Source organism: Zootoca vivipara, chromosome 13 (genome assembly GCF_965207765.1).
Source record: "Zootoca vivipara chromosome 13, rZooViv2.hap1.1, whole genome shotgun sequence".
In the NCBI taxonomy this organism is placed as follows: domain Eukaryota; kingdom Metazoa; phylum Chordata; class Lepidosauria; order Squamata; family Lacertidae; genus Zootoca; species Zootoca vivipara.
In genome coordinates, this window is record NC_142596.1 from 32,682,063 (window position 1) to 32,702,404 (window position 20,342).

The following is a 20,342-nucleotide window of genomic DNA, read 5'->3' on the forward strand; positions in this document are numbered from 1 at the left end:
ACTTGCTACCCTGTGAAATTAACCAGCAAATGTGTGGTGAAATAAATACGCTTTGAAGTACACTCAGAACATTGCCGGTGTGAGAGGCAATCTGATATCTGTTGGAAAGGAGCCGCCACCGACAGGGCCCTGCTCTACACCACTGCTGCATGGATCTGAGCATTGGTTCCATCATGAGCAAGGACTGACTAGCTCTTAGAGTCCTCATCCTGGCTTTCTCTCATGTCAAGGGTCCTTAGCCTGCTGCTTTATTGGGCCCTTATTTCTCAATTGAATTTTATATATTCTCCTTTCTCTCTCAGGTTCTGTGTCTCTCACTAGGAGAGTCGTAGTCCAGAACATCTGGAAGGCAGCACATTGGCTGCTGCTCATTTAAGGGATTTATATCCTATCCTTTGACTTACCGCAGCATTGAAACATATTCAGTTTAAACAATACAAAACCCAATAACTTTATAGATTAAGGTAACAGGCAGCAGCACAGTGAAAATAGCAGAACTGTTTTCAGACATAATGTTAAACCATAGTTTAGCGTTTCATACAAGAGCCTGCTCCCATGCTACTTTTCTCCTCTGGCGCTCTAAGGAGAAAATCAGAAACATGTGCTTCCATTTCAGACTAACGGGCATGATGTCTGTGGCTGTACATGCACAAAGATACTGACATCGGGGTAGGGCTCTAAGCCCACATCAGGTTCCTCCAAGCCACTTTGGATTTCCAGTGCCCGCCCTCAGTTGTAGCACAGGTTTATTCTGGTCAATTTGGGGCCATCCATGTTTCAACAGCATGATAAATTTATTTAGCACCTTGACCCTTGTATAACAAGCAACCTAAACTCCAGTGCCCCCTGTGGTCAGAGCAGAGAATGTACTGGCAGCCTCTCCAATATATTACAAATACTTACATGAGATGTTCAGAACATTTTATGTAAAATATTGCAGGGTGTTCCCATTGGGAGTCCAACTGCAGTTAGACCAAAGAAGCATAGAATTTACCATATATAGCTGTGCCAGCCTATTGGCATTATATTTTTGATCCTTGTGCACACCACTTCCACATAAAATATTTAGATTGCATTCAGAAACAGCTGGATCTTACGTGAATGCTTAGTCAATTAAACACCGGTTGACACCTTTAGATGCACTTTCAAGCAACAACAACAAAATCAACAAGACAGCACACAGAAAAGAACTGCCAAATTTAATTACCCTTTCCCCCTCCCCTCCCCTGCTTTCTGGTAGGTGTGTTGCTATTTTGAGATGATCAAAGTAAAAATAAAGATAAAAGGCTGTTGATTAAGGTGCAGAACACACACAAGCACTGCAAAGGAGGACAATTACACAAATAAGCCATTGTTGCCTCAAAGAAAGTCAAAGTGTGCTAGGTACTGGTGGAAACTGCTGGCTCAGAATCATTCATGCCACAGTGAAGGTAAGAGTTTAAAAAGAGCCTGCAGGATTAGGCCAGTGGCCCATCTAATCAAGCATCCTGTTCTCACAGCGGCCAACCAGAAGCCTATGGGAAGACAAGAAGCAGGACCTGAAATGCACCATAACAAACAAACCAACTGGGAGGAATGCTCCCTCCTGTCATCCCAAAGCAGATGTCAATTATTCTTTAGCATATGACTAAACAGTCCTCTAGATGTTGATGGGCTACAACTTCCATTATCCCCAATCACTGGTTATGTTAGCTCAGGCTGATGGGAGTTGCAGTCTAATAATATCTGGAGAGTACCATGTTGGCTACATCTAGCACACATCTTCCTCACATAACTGAAAACTGAAGTCAAGTTTGGTAAGGTCTGTGCGATTCCTAGGCCATCTCTCATTCAGACTTGACCAGACCTCACCCCAATTGTCCTGACCCATCCAAAACACCATGACAGACACTCTTACTTGTGAGTAAGAATAGTATCTTTTTTTCAGGCTAGCAATAATACAGATTCAGCTGCACCCAAACCAGATTAGTAAGTGCACAAGCAAGGCAAGGGATTCAGAACTAAATGGACCTCCTGCCCAGCTTTTACTGATGAGGTGAAGGATTTTCACTCATGAATTTCCACTCTTATTTGATGGGAATTCCAAATGTGCAGACCCACACTTCACCTGGGCAAATGTGTCTGAAGCCATCTACAGAGGCAGTGGCTGGTTCTCAGCTCTCTCTGTGTGTGTATAAATAAACTCAACCCTTCTGTTTATAATGAGGACTAGCAACCGTATAGGAAGGAAGATAGCATATAAAACTGCTGCAATCACCAAACCCAGGAGAATAGTGATGGCAAATTCAATTGCAGATGGGGCAATTTTATATCAACGCTTATTCTATTTCACTGAGTAATATCACTATTTAATATATGTGGTGACATTGCATCAGCAGAGGAGGAATTATGAAAGTGGCTCATAAAATGCAGAAATACACTTCCCCTTTCGGCACTGCTTATATTCTTATATTACGATCTGAACATTATGAACCCCTCTGTGAATTAGCATCTTTTGTAGTCATCTCTCCTTGCTTCTTTTCTTCTTTCCAAAGTAATTGCTCCATCACAACAACATTAGGGCTACATGGTTTCATTACCAAGGGGCAGATTGTTTAAGTGTGAGAGAGAGGGAGGGAGGGAGCCTTGAATGATCCTGTATGTGGATGCAGATCTTCCATATCTATTTATTTAAAGTGCTCACTCCCATGCTTGCATATATCTGTGCCTGACAGGAGCAAGAATAAATGTGTTATGCTGGTACAGCGATTTCCCTGCCCACCCCCTGACTTCTTCCAGCTGCCTAGCTGGAATTTGGATTGTTCTGTGAGTTCCAAACCAGTAGTGACTTGTGCCCATTGAGACTGGTAGACAGAAGGCAGGGAGGCCAACAGTAGTTGAGGACAGAATAAGGTGGTTGGGGCAAAGCCCCTTGTGCCCTAATGGACCAGCCTCCTCTGTGATCCATCTATTCGTCCTGGAGGTGTGGGTCAGGTCATCTCATTGGAATTCACACAAACTGAATTTCTCTTCCCTCTTAAGAAGACGCCCCAAGTATCTGCACAAATAAAGCTTTCACATACAGACCTATTTTCCTGCACTGCTCTCATTCTGTGCTGCCTACAAATATCTAAATTCCAGACCTTCAATAGCACCAAGGCCCAAAATATATTCTCCAGGAGAGCAGGGCTGGTGGGGGGGGCAGTCTGAAGTGAAGGACTCCACTTGCAAGGTTTCACTGCAATTTAGTAAGTGTCATTGCAACTGACAACTTCTTTCTACCCATAAACAAACTACTACCAGCCTGCCAATTACAAAAGTTGGGGGGAGCCATCATTAACTGAGCTTAACCTGGAAGAGATATCCCTCTTCGCATTTAGCAAAAAGGGGAATTACCTTTCACATAATAATCCTAGGGAAGAATCAATTTTAATTAAAGTGTTATAATGTGAAGCCAAGATGTTGAAGGTCAGATGCAATTTAAGCTATAAATTAGCTCTTTCATTTTGACTAAGTCTGCTTTGAAACTAGTGGTTTGTTTATTCAGCAGAATACACAACTTTGGGGGGTTTGGTCCCCCCTCCCTCTTCCTCACCCCCTGAGAAATATTTAACACCTTAAGTGCATTGTAAACAGTGGGAGCCACCAATATTGAAAACCGGTAATACAATACATAAGGATATGTAAGTAATACAATAGCTAAATGTGCAAAGAATAGCTGAAACGTGGAAATGTGAAGCACAGTCCAGTTAAAAACAAAGGAGCACCAGTATAGGAAGTAGGTGGATATGAGCTCTGTAAAGTTGTTGGTGTTACACAGGTATGTGCCACTTAAGGCTATTAGCTGTCAGATAAATTATACGTAGTGTAGTGGTTCAAGATCACAGTGGGAGATTAGTGTCAAAGGGGTCCCTGTCTGCAGGTCCTAGAGCTACCTGATCAGGATGAAAATGGAGTTTTTAGCTACTGAGAAGTCATCTCACCCTTTGTGCTGATTGGAGCCAATCAGAACGACAAGAGGTGTATCAGCCACTAAGGACTGGCTCCTAGGGTCACTCTAAATAAGGGAAGCAGGAAAAGCACTAAGGAATAATTGTTCTATATGCTCCAAACCTTTAGCAACACTGAAAACACAGGGTGTTTCGGTTTCAAGGGAAAGAGGTGCAAGCCCTGTTACATCCAATGGAAATACAAGGAAAGCACAGATTACATCACTCCAAGAAAAGATATTGGAGCAGTCAGAATCATTTGCCCATGCACATGCACAGAAATTAGTAGATCTAGCAGAAAGGGAACTCATGGGCATCTGCAATGCACCCCTAGTTATCATAATCTTAGATGGGGTGTGCCTGTGAGGGGGCATGGCTGTGACTATCATGAAGGGACCTTGCACTTCTGAATTTGCCACTGCACTACTGTCTATAACAAAATGGGAAAGGGCTGCAGCTAAGCACTAGAGCATCTCCTTTGCTGCAGAAGCTCCCAAGTTCAATCACGGGTGTCTCTAAGTAGGGTGGTTTCCACCCTGTATTCACGGCATGCAGCATTGTTTCCATTCTGCCACAGTTCATCTTCTTGCAAAACTTTCATTATTTGCCTTGCTTCCTTCTGTGATGAAATGATGTACATTATATAAATTACACTGTTTAACTATCCTACACTATTCATTTCAAGGCAAAGGAAATTCAATGCAAATGTCAATTAAGTATAATTTGCAGACTGACAACAACAACAAAAACAACAACGAATATTTATTGTATTCACTGGATTGAGTTTTGTTCCAGACATGGAACAAATAAGCGAATATTGGCACTCTCTACTCCTCTTTACATTTTCATCAGAATTCTCCAACATCTCTACTATTAATATGATTTTTTAAAAAAATTAGAGAGAAAAGCAAATACCGGTAATTAATTCAGTGTGATCCAGCTGAAGCTAAGCCTTTGTTTAACTCTTTGACAAATTTGGTTTGGTTCACAATTTAAAGTAAATCTAATTGATTCACACTTTGCATATCTGTGTGTAAATCAAAATAGTGGCTAGCCTTCAAAATTCACATTTCCCAACCAACCAAATCCCCCCCCCCCAAAAAAAAACAACCCCGCAGCAACTTTGGCCGATCCACCCCCCAAAAATGTCAATCTGATGGGTACATCACTGCAAGTTTATTTATGGGTACATCCCACTGCAAGTGGGAGTAGATCGCAGTCTCTTGGAAGTTGGACACCCCTGTATTAGTGGGAAGTGTGCGTAAAGTAAGTGTGTGTGTGTGTGTGTGTTTTAGTGGAAATTTATCAGTGGAAATTACACACCCAAATGCATCATATTGTCTAAAATTGCTTTCAAAAACTGGTTATTAGGAGAAATGCACAGAAAAATGTTAATGATTTTTCGTGAAGATCACAAACAGTTGTGGAAATATGCCAAAGTGGAGATTGAAGAAATGAGAAACAGAGGGTCATCAACATTGACAGATTTGTTCCTCTAAACACTTTGATGGAAACTGAATGAGCTTAACTTTGTCCAGACTTCACTGAGAACATTGTTTTACTGTTTGCAGTGGCAATAATGTGTTAGCCGTTATCACTCTCATCTGATAACAGAAACAATTTCTTTATCATTCTCTTCATTACTATGTATCTTTTTGCCTATGAATATGATCATGTTCCTGACATCCAGCTGTTGCTGCTGTTTCTTAAACCAGATCAACACAGCCTAGTTTCCAATCTGTGGGGCAATTTAGCAGACTCTTTGATGCACATTCCCACACCATGCAATGTAGTTACAAAGCAATATAATGTAGCCAACCCCTTTAAAATGCTGCTCAGTGCCTATGATGATGATGATGCTTTTTAACTGTAATACATGTTTGTTTCATTGGGCACACAACTGGCTAAACATCAGGAACCTGCTTTCATGTGCAACCCCCACCTTCTTACTTTGCTTCGTGAACCTTCACACTTTTCATACACTGAACTTTTTTAAAAAAATGTTGTATATGAGGTGGGGTTCTTAACCTTACTCCTTTCTGATGTAAGCAGAAGTAGAATCAGATCCAGCAAAATAAGGGACAGCACATCTAAATTACTAGCAAGTTTCCTTCACTATAAGAATTGATGGGTGAATCTACTTCCTGTCCATTTCAGTTTCCCATTAGTTCATTCAGAAATCCATTCCATCCCATTTTCACATCATTCTGTTAATTAAAATCTCATGGCTCAACTATGTACCCTGTTTCTCATATTTTAAGACATACCCATAAAATAAGCCATAGCAGGATTTTTAAGCATTCAAGGAATATAAGCCATACCCCGAAAATAAGACATAGTGATAGGCGCAGGAGCAATGCCGGCCGCGGCAGGAGGAGGAGGAAAAAAATAAGACATCCCTTGAAAATAAGCCATAGTGTGTTTTTTTGAGGAAAAAATAAATATAAGACGTGTCTTATAATATGAGAAACACGGTACTGTGTGAAGAAGTCATCCAGTTTTGTTGGCTAGCCCCATGTTCCACTATTATGAGAGAGGCAGAAGTTATGAATGAGAGGGGAAAGTGGGTAGGGATAAGTTTTTATCCCTATCCACTTTCTCTACATCATGTGCAATGTTATACATGTGCACCATGTCCCCAATCACTCGTCTTTTCCCCCTCCTAAACTAGAAAGTCTCAAATGTTGTAACCTTATAGGTTCTGCATGCTTCTGTTCATACAAGAGATTGTCATGTGGAAGCAGAGCTTTGGCTATAGCTAGTTTTCATACATTCAGTCCTCCGGTGCAAGTGTGGAAAACGGGCCTCTTCCATAAGTGGATCGTGACTTTCAAATGTGGTAAAGCACTTTTTGGATACAAGCGAGAACATTTTGCTTGTTTGTTTTGCAGAGGCTGAATTGTTTACCAGACATGAATCCATTAATAAAGCCTGATGCCACACATCCTGAGACCCACAATGTCTCCTGAAAGCTCTAAAAAACAAGCCAAAGTGAAGCAAAATGCACTGTTTGGATATGAAACATACCAAAACAAATGGGGGTTGGGGTAGCTCATAAACTGGTGACAACGTGGCTTGGATTTGAAATGCAGATGTTGCAATGGTCACAAAAAAACAACAGAAAAATCCACACTTCATTGCTATATTCAGTGATATATTTTGTGTGTGTGTGAGGGGGGTTATGACAAGAGGTCTATTTGGAAGGAACTGTAGATTGGGGTGGGCAAACTTGAAGTGTGCAGGATTTATATTGCTTTTCCGCTAGAACCCTGAGAGCGCCAGCTGGAGCTAGGATGTCAGAGAATGTTCACAAAAATGGAAACGGGAGTGGAAATTGCTGGATTTTGCTTATTTCTGGAATGAAAACCAATAAATACAATTGGTAGTCGCTACAAAAATGATATTGTAGAGTTGGAAAGAGTTCAATAAAGGGCAACCAAAATAATCAAAATGGTGGAGCAACTCTCCTATGAAGAAGGGTTACAGCATCTGCGACTTCCTAGTTCAGAGAAAACACAAGTACTGTAAGATGCAGCATAACTGAAGTTTATTAAATTATGCATGGCATGGAGAAAGTGGGTAGAGAAAAGTCTTGCTCTCTCATAACACTAGAACTCATGCACATCCAATGAAGCTGAATGTTGCAAGATTCAGGACATATAAAAGCAACTCATTCACACAGTGTACAGTTGAAATACTCATTCCCCGCACACCACACCTCCTGGGTCCAGAAGTCAGCATCAGTTCATTCTGATTTAGACTAAATTAAAGAAAAATATTGTCTCCCCTTCTGAAATATGATTTACTAGGCAGGAAGCTGGCGGGTTAAAGTGTCCAGCTGGAAACAGAAGGAATCTGAAGCCAGTGGAAACCTGAGTGTCTCCTATCAGAGCTTCATGTTTGGAAATCAGGGCGGGAGCCTGGCTTAATTCTAGAAGCCCAAGTGTTGATCTGATCTAGAAGGACTCTTCTTATGTTCTTCTGCTCTGATGGGTCTCTGTTTATGTTCTTATGGAAAACCTTATGGTGACTGTGGCCACCGGCATATTTGTGTTAAAGCCAATCAATTTACACACAAGCCTTTGAAGTTACAGGTAGGTAGCCGTGTTGGTCTGAGTCGAAACAAAATAAAAAAAATTCCTTCAGTAGCACCTTAAAGACCAACTAAGTTTTTATTTTGGTATGAGCTTTCGTGTGCATGCACACTTCGTCAGATACACTGGCAGTGTATCTTCAGTGTATCTGAAGAAGTGAGCATGCACACGAAAGCTCATACCAAAATAAAAACTTAGCTGGTCTTTAAGGTGCTACTGAAGGAATTTTTTTATTTTGTGACAAGCCTTTGGAGATATTTCAGTTATACAGAAACTCCTGAGGATGGTGTTATTCAAAACATGTTGGGCCTAATAAATAATATTTTAAGCACCTCCTACCTTCTGTATGAATTAGGTGCATAATTGTTCATTATGCAGTGCACCGATTCTCAATAACTGAGGCAAAAAGGTTGTAACACCCAGCTGTTTAATCCACCAGATGCCATCCTAATAATCTCTTGGAGACCAAAGTTTTCAAAAAAAGAGAGCTACTAGGAACCACACACTAGGAACATGATATGTCAAATATATTTTTTTTAGCACATCAATGTTCTGTCAATGATTGTGGTAAACCAGGGGACAATTATAGCATTATGCACAGTTAATCTCACACATAAGTAGGTGAACACCATGTGCAGAATAAATACATGCCAGCACCTTAGATGGAAAGCCATGCTTCACACATACAGAGCCAGGTATTATTTTAAAGGCCTGGTGGTAAATCATAACAACTGAAATGAATACTTCACACTCCAAATACACAGCACTTAACAAATTCAGATTAGCAGAAGAGATCCCTGTCCCAATTAAATCACAAACTAAAATTTAGGCTAGTGGAGGAAGGGGAGAAAACGATGCACACAAGCAATCTGTTACCTCTATTCAGGCAGCATTCAGTTTTGGATTGGACAGGTCAGATTTCAATACTCAGATTTCAGTTTTCTGGTTTTACCAGGTCAACAGAAGCTTGAGCTGGAGACTCTTCCTGAGGCTCCAGCTCAAAACCCCACTGATGGAGCCCCAAGTCTAGAAGGGTTGGAGGTTGTTCATATAGACTGCATTGCTGATGACAATATTTATATATACAGTATATATATATATACTTACTGTGGCTGTGCCTGACACAGTTTGTGCATTTGTGTCACTTGTGTTTGGTTCAGAGTGCGTCTGCGCAGGTGGGTACATATTTAATGTGTGCTCTGGAACTGTGGTTTGGCCTGTGTAGTCGGGAGTCGGATGAGGGTGGGGCGCGGTGTACTCTGCGGGGATGCCGTTCTGAGGAGGAGCAAACTGAGCCGAGGCGTAAGGCTGTGCCATTGTGTCAGGAGGTGCTGTGGCTTCCTGATTACCCTGCAAAGGGGAAAGATAAAAAACAAACAAACTGAAGGGAGGTAAGATTATTAAGCTTGCCCTGCAGTTCATTCCTGAACTGTTGCAGATTTTCAGTCCTCCCCCTTTGGAGATATTGCCTTCCCAGTCTCTCCAGCCAAGAAGTATGGGCTATAACCCATAAGAAGTATGGGTTGAGTTATAACCATGGCAAAAATCTTCCTGCTCAGTTCCTGTTTGCACTGGCTTGGCCTCTCTTATATGAACCCCCACTCCCCGAAAAAGGCACGCCCACATTTCACTGGATCCCACGATTGCATAAGCACCCTTCCTTTTGTTCTGAACAGAGAAAAGCACAATGGAGCCTGCTGGATCAGGTCAATCATCCATCCAGTCAAGCATCCTATTCTCACAGATGACCCCATGGGAAGCCCGCAAGCAAGCAGGATCTGAGCAGAAGAGTCCTCTCCTCTCCTGTGGTTTCTAGCCACTGGCATGTAAAAGCATAGAGTGTTCTTGTACTCATGTACTGCTCACTGATTCCCCACTGGCATCTGGTTGGGCACTATGAGAACAGGATGCTGGACTAGATGGGACAGGCCTAGTCCCAATAATCCAATAATCACTTCAATGATCTGGGTAATCGTTTTGAGCCTGAGGGCCAGCTTCCCTTACTGACAACCTTCTGGGGATCACAACATGGTGGTGGTGGTGAAGGTCAGATGCAAAAGTGGGCAGAGCTTTTTGGTCTCCAAATTCCACAAAAGTGCTTTTAATATTTGGAAAGCAGACTCAAGGGGTTATGGAAATATTAATTATTTAAAATGGAATGAAAGTCTGCTATATGCATCTATTGCTATATCTTAAATATGCCGTTAAGGAAACAAGAGAGACGGGGAATGATTGTCTAGGTGCAATTTGTTTTAAAGAGTTCTATGCTACCTTGAGCTCTAAAACAGATGTTATAGAGACCCCCACTGTTTCTCATTAACAATGACAGCCCTTTCACAAGCTTAGAATTAATATTCGTAGCAGAACACTCTTAGTGCTAATTACAGCTAATATTTAATTAAGAGCAGTGAGCTTTGGTACGATTTCTTTACTGGTGACTTCCAACTTATTTCACTCCAAAGGCAACATTACGCAACACTCCCACCCCTTTGCAATAATAAAACAAAATACGTCATTCATTCTTGATCTCTCTGTATCTATGTGCAGATGGGCAGGACTTTGGTGCCCACACTCAGCGGAGTGAGCAGGACTCAAAATCCAGGAGGGCTGCCTTAGCACACTTTGAAGCAAGAATAATAGAATTGTAGAGTTAGAAGGGACCACAAGGGCCATCTAGTCCAACCCCCTGCAACGCAGGAATATTCTGCCCAATGTGCAGCTCGAACCCATGACCCTGAGATTAAGAGTCTCACACTCTACCAACTGAGCTATTCCAAGAGACATAATGCACAGTGCTAAGAGAGAGTTCCCAAGAAGACCACTAAGTTCAGATTCTAAAGCAAACTAGTCGTACCAATGTCTACCAGTAGATTTCCTTGGGTGTGTGTGTTTAAATAGGCATTATTTGGTCGAATCTTGCAAGGTTTGTTCGTCTGTCCATTAAAAAAAAATATTCTCCCAGAAAAACCCTAACCACATTTCCTTAAAATTAGGAATGAAAGAATCTGTAAATTTTGGTTCTCTCATTTCCCCAATGTTAAATACAGCTCTCCACATTTCTGAAGCAAGTCACATTTTTTTAAAACAGCTACCTAATCCAGATGAAAGAAATATTACAATTTTAGTGTGGATTTTCCCAGTAAACACGTTTTCACATACAGTTTTGAATAATGCAGACTGATTTCAGAGAGAGAAATCCTGCTAACACTGAGTGCAAACTGAGCAAAAAATTTTTTAAATGATTGAAAACTGTGCATCATTTGATAAGAAAAGGTTTTGTCATTTCTTCCCTCAGGCCTTGTACATATAGCAAAAATACATTCAATGATACATACAGAAGGGTAACTCTCTCAGAACTACACAGTCAATCAGAGCATGTGTTCCCTCAGCAAAGTTCATGCCACTCTGCCTGGTTGCTAACCAACACCTCCACCCAGCATCCTCGTTGCTAGTTGTCATACACTTATAACAGAATTAAACCTTAAATTACAGACTGTGTATCCCTGCTGATATACTTCCAACTGCTTGGTCCCAGACATTGGGTCAGAGGACCAACAGCTGCTAGAACATTGCATAGGCTTATTTGACGCAGCTTCTGCCAAGCAAGTTGTGTTTTCTTGCAGTTTAGAGGCAAGAACAAGCTTGGCCAGGAAGTGTTGCTAGAAGCCAGGCCTTGTCACATGACTGTTTCATCTCCTGATTTGTAGACTCCTTGCTCTCTTCTTTGGCCCAAGTTTGGTGGTGGAACACAACTGAAGCAGTGGGGGATCACTGCCTGCTATTCATTGGCTTGCAGAATCATGATCTGCTTTGGGTTTGAGATCTGACATGATTTCAGCAGCGATCAGATAAAAGCTTCCAGAGGCAAGCTTTTTAAAGTGTTTTGCTACCCAGGGACATTCCACACTTTCACTGATGCTCAGTTACCTGTCACAAAATTGGGAGCATGAAATCAGGCAGCAGATAAACTGAGAGGCCTCAGCCTAAAGTCAAGTTGAGGCCCTTTGAGGCCTGAGGAAACAGGTTGACTAAAAGGCCTTGACCTGTTTCCAGGGTCCCTTATCAATTGCAGCCCGAGAGAGCCAAACTTAGAAGTCTCAATCTGAGGGGAAACTGGTCCCCTTAAAGGCCAGTCTGTGAAAAAGCAAAATGGCAAAGCTCAGTTTCTGCTCAGATATCCAACATTTAATGTCATGTGCATAGGGTTGCCAGGTTATCAGTTTTGGACATGCACCTCAAGTCTATATTTAGGAAGTAAAGTTTGATCTCAGGGCTATTGACTAGCTGCAAATTGCTATAAGTGTAAAATTTGCCATTATGTAGTTTTGTCATTAGGTGGTGCTTGGCTTAGTTGACTCTGGATGGAGTAAGGAGTTTCCTGTTGGGTGTTCTTCCGGTATCTGTCTTTGCCCTCAGTTAAATCCTTACTACCAGGCTTGTCCACACTTACGTTTCCTCTGCTCTTGACAGGCATGGCCTGCGATTTAACTGTCTGAGCGCTTTTTTTTTTTTTTGCTCCAGAGCTTTCCCTGCAAAAACCCGAATTGATGTTTGCTCTGATTCAACTTTAAAGAGCGGGTTTTTGAAGGGAAATCTAGGGGGGTGGCGGGGAGCTCAGATATGGAGTGTTAAAGCACAGACCTCTGTCTGGAAAGAGCGGGACAAGAGGTAAGTGTGGATCTTACTTCATGGACTAGCAATACTACAAGCATTATCGTTGGAATGAACTCTTGCATACCTTTGAACTTCCAACAGTATTCTATGGGAGCAAGGGACTTGATTTGAATTTGGAAATATTGACGTCTTAGTTTTGGTTTAGTTTATATATACAGTCGTACCTCGGGTTACGAACCGCTCGGGTTGCAAACAGTTCGGGTTACGAACTCCGCAAACCCGGAAGTGTTTTCGTCGTGTGTGCGTCCCGCGCATGCGCAAAAATGGCGCTCGGTTTGCGACCTTTTCGGGTTACGAACTGCGACCCGGAACGGATCGTGTTCGTAACCCGAGGTACGACTGTAATAATTATGCAATTTTGAGATAATTATCAGCTGGTCACGTCTGTTTTGTGGTTGAGTGCATTTATACGTGATCTTGGTTTCTTTTGTGTGTGACACTGTAAGTGTGGATAACCCTTCAGAAATGCCTGTTCCTGCAGAGTATGGAATGTCACTGACTTCTAGGAACCAGATATATTTCTACATCAGGGTCTCCAAACGGTACTTCCCAGATGTTGCTGGGCTACAACTCTTATCGTCCTTGACCACTGGTCATGCTAGCAGGGGCTGATGAGAACTGTAATTCAAAACATCAGGAGGGTACCTGATTGGGGAAGGCTACCTTAGGATAAGGAAGGAAGTGGACCAAATAATTTTCACCTCCAGTGTCTCTCAGTATTTGTAAAGCTGTGCATGGCATGGCTCAGCAACAAGCTTGTTTGCATCTGTAATATGTTTTAAGGAAGAGCCGAAAGTCATTGGCCTGTGCCATGGGCCTGAAATTTAATGAAATCCACATTTCAACTCCGAAAGGTGCTTTACATGCCAGAGTATAAAATGCAGCTTATTGCTTTCTGTTTATATGCTGAACTCTCTTAAGCAGAGAAAGAGAAAATAGAGTCTACATTATGTTGAGGCACAAGCTTTTCTAGAAACAGTCCAGATTGTTATGTTTTTTAAAACAATAGCAACACACCACCGTTTTAGATGTTCAGTACAGAATATCTCACATCTCACATGTTTAATTTCCCCCCCTCACAGCAGCATTTCATCTGTTGCATAAAGCTTTTATAATTAAGAAATTGCATGATAAGTGTCAAAGCATAAGGAGTAACCCTGTTATGTGTTTGAACACAAATGAAAGCAGGAGAATTGTTACTTGGGCAATGTTCATCTTTTGTGTGAGCATACATTTGCAGAACGATACTGTATTTATTCATTCCTTTGGTGGAGGGGCAAAAGAAGAGAAAAAAACAACAACAACAACAACAACAACAACCAACACACACACACACACACACACACACCTCATTCCACCACTGCTCACATTTTAAAACTCTCTCTTGCTGTTTTATTCTTTGCTTTTATTTGATTTTGCCCCCCTTTCCCTTTCTTTCCTGTGTTCTGCCTCTTTGGCAGCAGATATTTCACATTCTCAGGGAAAGCTGTTTTCACACTGTAGTTAAATGAGGCAAACTGCATCATAGCCTCAGGGTATGGAAACAATGGAGTGATGTGCAAGAGAGAGAGAGAGAAAGAGGTGGGGAGACAGAGAGAGGACCCCACCACACACTGTTGCCACACACATTAAAGTAGTCTGTTAACCTGTTGGTTGGAAGACTAGCTCTTTCAGAAAGACCAGTTCAAGCACGTGTAATCTTACCTTCTGAATGATTAACTAGCCAAATATATATAATGAATGCAAAATGTTGTAGGGGGTTGTATATCATACCCTCCAACATTTTTCCAATGAAAATAGGGGGTCCTATTCAAATAATAATAATAATGATAATGATAATAATTTTACTTTTTATACCCCACCCATCTGACTGGGTTTTCCCAGCCACTCTGAGCAGCTTCCAACATATATAAAACACAATAAAACATTAAACATTTAAAAAGCTTCCCCACACAGGGTTGCTTTCAGATGGACCCGGGGGGGGGGATCAAGTAACTCCATACCCACCAACATTTCTCCAATGAAAATAGGGATGTCCCAAGGAAAAGCAGGACATTCTGGGATGAACTCAGAAAATGGGACTGCTTCTGTAAATCCAGGACTGTCCCTGGAAAATGGGGACACTTGTAGGGCCTGGTATATTTAAGGCAAATCAGAATCTTTTGCTTGCCTTGGAAAACCAAACAGTCACATACAGTGGTACCTTGGGTTGAGTACCCAATCTGTTCTGGGGTGCCGTTCGCACCCTGAAAAGTACTCAACCTGAGCGGCGATAGCACGTGTGCGTGAAGCGCCAATAGCGTGCTTCTGCGCACGCGTGAAGTGCACAGAATGCTTCTGTGCATGCGCACGAGGCGGAACCTGGAAGTAAACACTTCCAGGTCCGCTGAGTACGCAACCTGAAAACACAACCCACAGCATACTCAACCCGAGGTATGACTGTACCACATTTTTAAAGTGAGGGGGGAAACATTCAAAACATTTAAAATTGCCTGCTATGTGTAAGAATGCAAGAAGAGTCTTGCTGGACTCTTGCCCATGAGTCTTGCCCATGGCTCACCTAGTTCAGCATCCTGTTCTCATAGGCTCCAACCAGATGCCTCTGGGAAGCAATTGCAATTCTACCCACTTATGGTTATTATTATTATTTACTGAATTGATATATGGCTCTATCCCCTCAGGTCCCAAGCAACTGGTATTCAGAGTATTACAGCCTCCAGCAGTGAGGTAATACATAGCTGTCATGGTTAGTAGCCATTGATAACATTATCATTCATGAATGCTTACACATCTTTTCCCCTTGCTGATGAGGGACAAAAACGTAAGAAGAGTCGGATAGATCAGACCAAAGGCCCAGCATTATCTCCACACAGTAGCTAACCAGATGCCTCTGGGAAGCCTGCAAGCAGGACCTGAGAGAACATCACTCTCCCCTCCTGCAGTTCCTGATATTCAGAAGCATTACTGCCTGTGATAGCAGATGGCTGAGGGAACGGATCTTTTTCAAAATTCCTATATGAAATGACCTGATCTTGAACTAATGGGTGGCTCAGAACTCAGCTATCCAGGGGATTTTGCATTTCCCCTAACACTGTGACATGGTTCACAGCAGCTGAAATGTCTCAAAATACATATTGGAATTCGTATCTTGAAAGACAGTGCTTAAGTAAGGTGTAACCCTGTGGTCCCCGGTAGAGCATCAACAGGATACCTCAGAGCTCCCTATCCGATGTCAGAGGTGTAGCTCTGATACAGAGGTATCCCGGCTGCAGCAGTAACTTCATTGGGTCCAATATAAATTATTCTAAAGCAGAAGGCAGTGGTGGCAGGGTGTTGATACACGAAAAAAGAACTTGATTATCATCTAAATATGTGAAATCCCAGCTCTGCCAGGGGAGATTCCAGATGTGTGCCCTGAATATTCCCCTGCTGAGCACCCATAGAGCTTAGAACCACAGAATTAGGCACTTGAGAAACAAAAAAATATGACATACACAACATGTCTGCACTACCAAATTAAACCAGCTTTGAACCTGCTTAAGCAAGGGATAACTGTGGCAGTCGGTTTTGTGGTTCATGTCTACAGCAGGGAGAGGTGGCTCTAATCCAGGCACCCCCAAACTGCGGCCCTCCAGATGTTTTGGCCTACAACTCCCATGATCCCTTGCTAAGAGGACCAGTGGTCAGGGATGATGGGAATTGTAGTCCAAAACATCTGGAGGGCCGAAGTTTGGGGATGCCTGCTCTAATCTGAACAAAAGGGGGCTAAAGCCACCTAATTGCTTCACAGCTGGTTGCCCAAATGCTTTGCCAGTTGTGTTGCATTGTTTTGCATTGGTTTTTACTGCATTTTTTCATAGCTGCACTTTCCCCCCATGTGTGCATCATTTCCACTACTGCAGAGCTTTCCAAACTGTGTGCCGTGACACATTCGTGTGTAGAGCAAATGCTCCCTGCGCTCCTCCCAGGGTTGGACAGGGGTTAGCTTAACCTCTGGTTTGCTGGTAAAACCGAATTGCTGTGTCGCAAAATGAGGCATGTCTAAAAAGTGTGTTACCAACATGAAAAGTTTGGAAAGCTACTGTATGAGCACTAATGTACCCAGAGTTTTCCCTTAGCTGATTTGTGGTCCCACTTTTCTTCCAGTCTGTAGGTAGAGTAGGTATTAGTTAGTTAGTTAGTTAGTTAGTTTTTCTTTTAACCCACTCTTCTGTGGTTATAGTTATGGGGTGTGTAAAATATATGGAATGCACACCCTAAATTAAAGGCACTTATCTCTTTTTTAATACTGTATATTCCTGCGTATAAGACTACTTTCTTAATCTTCTCAAAAGTCGGGGTCCGTCTTATACGCTGGGTCATATTTCTTATACGGCGAGTATATACCAAACTCTGTATTTTAACTGGAAAAGTTGGGGGCCGTCTTATACGCCCAGTCGTCTTATACACTGGAATATATGGTAAATGAATTTTCTTATACCTTTGTTATGTTCTGGTTGCCTGTTTGCCTGCCAAGGGAAATGCTTCAGAATTCTCAGCTGCAGTTTCTCTACATATCGCTAGTTAAGCTAGCTAACACTTCACTATTTAAAGGACCTTTAAAGGACTCTAGAGGTTGGCCCCAAAATGATTAAAGTTCTAATTAAATCACATATCTGTGAGGAAAGCTAAAAAGATACAAAGAGCCCTAAAGAATTCATATTTACTATCTATCTATCACGAGCTGTCATCAGACACAGGAATCCAGAGGCAGGAAAGAAACACAGCTGGTGAATTTTTATTTACAGATGACCCATATTTCCCAGAAAGAACAAAAAAAGAAAAGAAACATAGACACAATTCTGCCATCAGATCTACATTGCAACCTAACCCCATTGGCAAGCTGAAAATAGAATAAGAGATCTGAAGGAGACCTCAAAGGTCATTTATTCAATCTGGGGCAGGTGTGTGCGCAGCTCAGTGGGAAAAGCATCTGCCTTGCGTGCAGAAGGCTGAAGGTTCAATCCCCAGCATCTCCATATAGGCCCAAGAGAGCCACCATAATCACCTCCAGTATCCACCTCACAAAGTTGGTCCAGTAGGACACCATGGTCAATGCTATCAAAGGCTACTGAGAGATCAAGTAACAGAGTTGCACTGCCCCTTTCCCTTTCACGATAAAGGTGATATATCACGGTGACCAAGGCTGATTTAGTTCCAAAACTGATTCTGATCCCAGATAGTAGAGGATCTAGATAATCAGTCTCATCCAGGAACACCTGCAGTTGCTCCACAACCAACATCCTCTCAAATCTGTTTGCATGCCTCGCAACCTATGGATCACATATGAAGGGCAAGAGAGAACACTCTGTATTAGTTTCAACCAGCCCTTAAGTGTAAGGCAAAGGGTCAAGGATGAACATGCGTACATAATGAAACCAGCCATACACCCCCCCCCCCAGTTAGGTGGGCATTTCCCCCTCTCTCTTTTTGGACTAATTACAATACACTGTACATTTAAGAATATGCCCTGAATGAAAGTAAGCCATTAAACCTATCCTAGCATTATTGCCTTTGCTTTTCAGCAAAGGAGCTAATAACAGGGGAAAGGAGATTACAGAGCTGAACTCTGGCTTGTTTGGATTTCCCAGCCGTTGACAGGTATACTGAAAACAGAGTTTGGCTTTGCTGGGAGAGAAAAGAAAGGAGATAGCATTATCTGGCTTCAGCTATTTGTCTCAAATAACATCTATGAGTTATAATTCCACTTTATTTGCTCAGCTGGAAGTCCAGTTGACCTACATTTGACATCTTTTAAACACAGTTGGTTTAACATGCTACCCCCGACTACAGACACAAAGCGCTTGTATTTTCTGGCTATACAGTTTGGAAGTAACATATACCTCTGAGGGACAAGGCACTTCCTTCAGCTCACAATGAGCCTTTTCCTTCCTGTCTGCATCACTAAATGTGAATGCGTATGATCGACCTATTTAACATCCCCGATTTCATCATTTCATTGCTACCTGATGTTGCCCCCTTTTCTTTTTTGGAACCACGTAAATCTATAAAGGATTATTTATAGCATCTTCTGTGTGAGTCCTCCTTATCAGGGCTGGCCTGCCCATAAGGTAGACTGAAGCAGCCGCTTTGGGCAGCTTTGGGAATCCCAGAGGGCAATGAACCTGCAGGCATCCTGCCCCCCCCCTGCTGTCGCTGTGCAGCTGGCAAGATCTCACAGAACTCTCGCGAGATCTCGCCGGAAGCCAATGCAGCTGTGTGACCCTGGTAAGTCAGGCTTCATGGGGTAGGTGGGGTGGGGGAGCACCCTCCCATTTTGCCTCAGACATTGAAATGGGCTGGGCTGCCCCTGCTCCTTATCAAAACTTGGTAGTATCAAAGGTGAATTTAAGCAGGAAAGGCCATAGCTGAAAAGGGGAGCATCGGCTGTAGATGCAGAAGGTCCCAGGTTCAATTCCTGTTATTTCCAGGTAGGGCAGAGAGAGATTTCCAGCCTATAATCCTGGAGAGCCATTGCCCATCAGGACAAGTCAACACTTTGATTCTGGGTAACTTTTTTCTACTGATTCAATAATAGTAAAGCGACCCCTGACCATTAGGTCCAGTCGTGACCGACTCTGGGGTTGCGGCGCTCATCTCGCGTTATTGGCCAAGGGAGCCGGCGTACAGCTTCCAGGTCATGTGGCCAGCACAACAAAGCCGCTTCTGGCGAACCAGAGCAGCACACGGAAATGCCGTTTACCTTCCCGCTGGAGCGGTACCGATTTATCTACTTGCACTTTGACGTGCTTTCAAACTGCTAGGTTGGCAGGAGCTGGGACCGAGCAATAGGAGCTCACCCCGTTGCAGGGATTCGAGCCACCTACCTTCTGATTGGCAAGCCCTAGGCTCTGTGGTTTAACTCACAGCGCCACCCGCGACTGTCAATTATGAGTGAACATAAATGGTAGTCCACAGAAAGCCACGAAATTGGGGCATTCTGAGGACAGGGCCAACTTGGGATCCTGAAACAGCTATACTACGGTACCATCATTTGACAGCATTAAACCAGATCTGGGCGCAGTTTTGATGCTAGCTCCAGGCTAGCATCGCACAAAGAAGGGCTTTGCCTTCTCCTGGTGTGTGCCCTAGTCACCAAAACTAGCAGAGCTGTAGATGTGGTGGTGACTGGCCAGGTTTAGGATTGCTCTGCACATCAAGCTGTGCCACAATTATGCTTATTTCTGCAATAAGGAAATGGCAACTCCCTTCCTTCCCTTCTAGGTGTAGCTTTTAGAAATGAAGAAGTAATAATTACCTGGGCACATTCCCCCCCCCACCTTGCCATGAGGTCGTGTGTTTCCCTCATGCGTTAAAAAGGCAATCAATAGAATAGATTTGTTGAAGGATATATTGCATATCCAAATTGTTTAATATAGACATTGGATTATTAAATAAAAGTGAAGGCTTCATAAACCCTTCCATCCGGCAGCGAGGTGAGCAGGTATTCAGAATACCCTTTTTTAAAAATGCTAATATGATTAAATTTAACTTGACACGAGTGATGTACCATAAAATGCAATTGTAATATTTAAAGTAAGACCATTCCACCACCACCCGAATGAAT

The 20,342-nt window shown here is 42.6% G+C and overlaps 1 protein-coding gene across 4 annotated transcripts in view; it reads right to left on the reverse strand.

Moving 5' to 3' along the window:
* The window catches only part of RBFOX1 (RNA binding fox-1 homolog 1), an 882,054-nt gene that overhangs the window by 148,789 nt on the left and 712,923 nt on the right, over nt 1-20,342 (reverse strand). For all 4 annotated transcript variants that reach the window (XM_088656526.1, XM_035132149.3, XM_088656525.1 and 1 more), the window contains exon 4: nt 9,170-9,412. In XM_088656526.1, the coding sequence (XP_088512652.1) occupies nt 9,170-9,412 (243 nt within the window). The remainder of the gene's footprint in view (nt 1-9,169; nt 9,413-20,342) is intronic.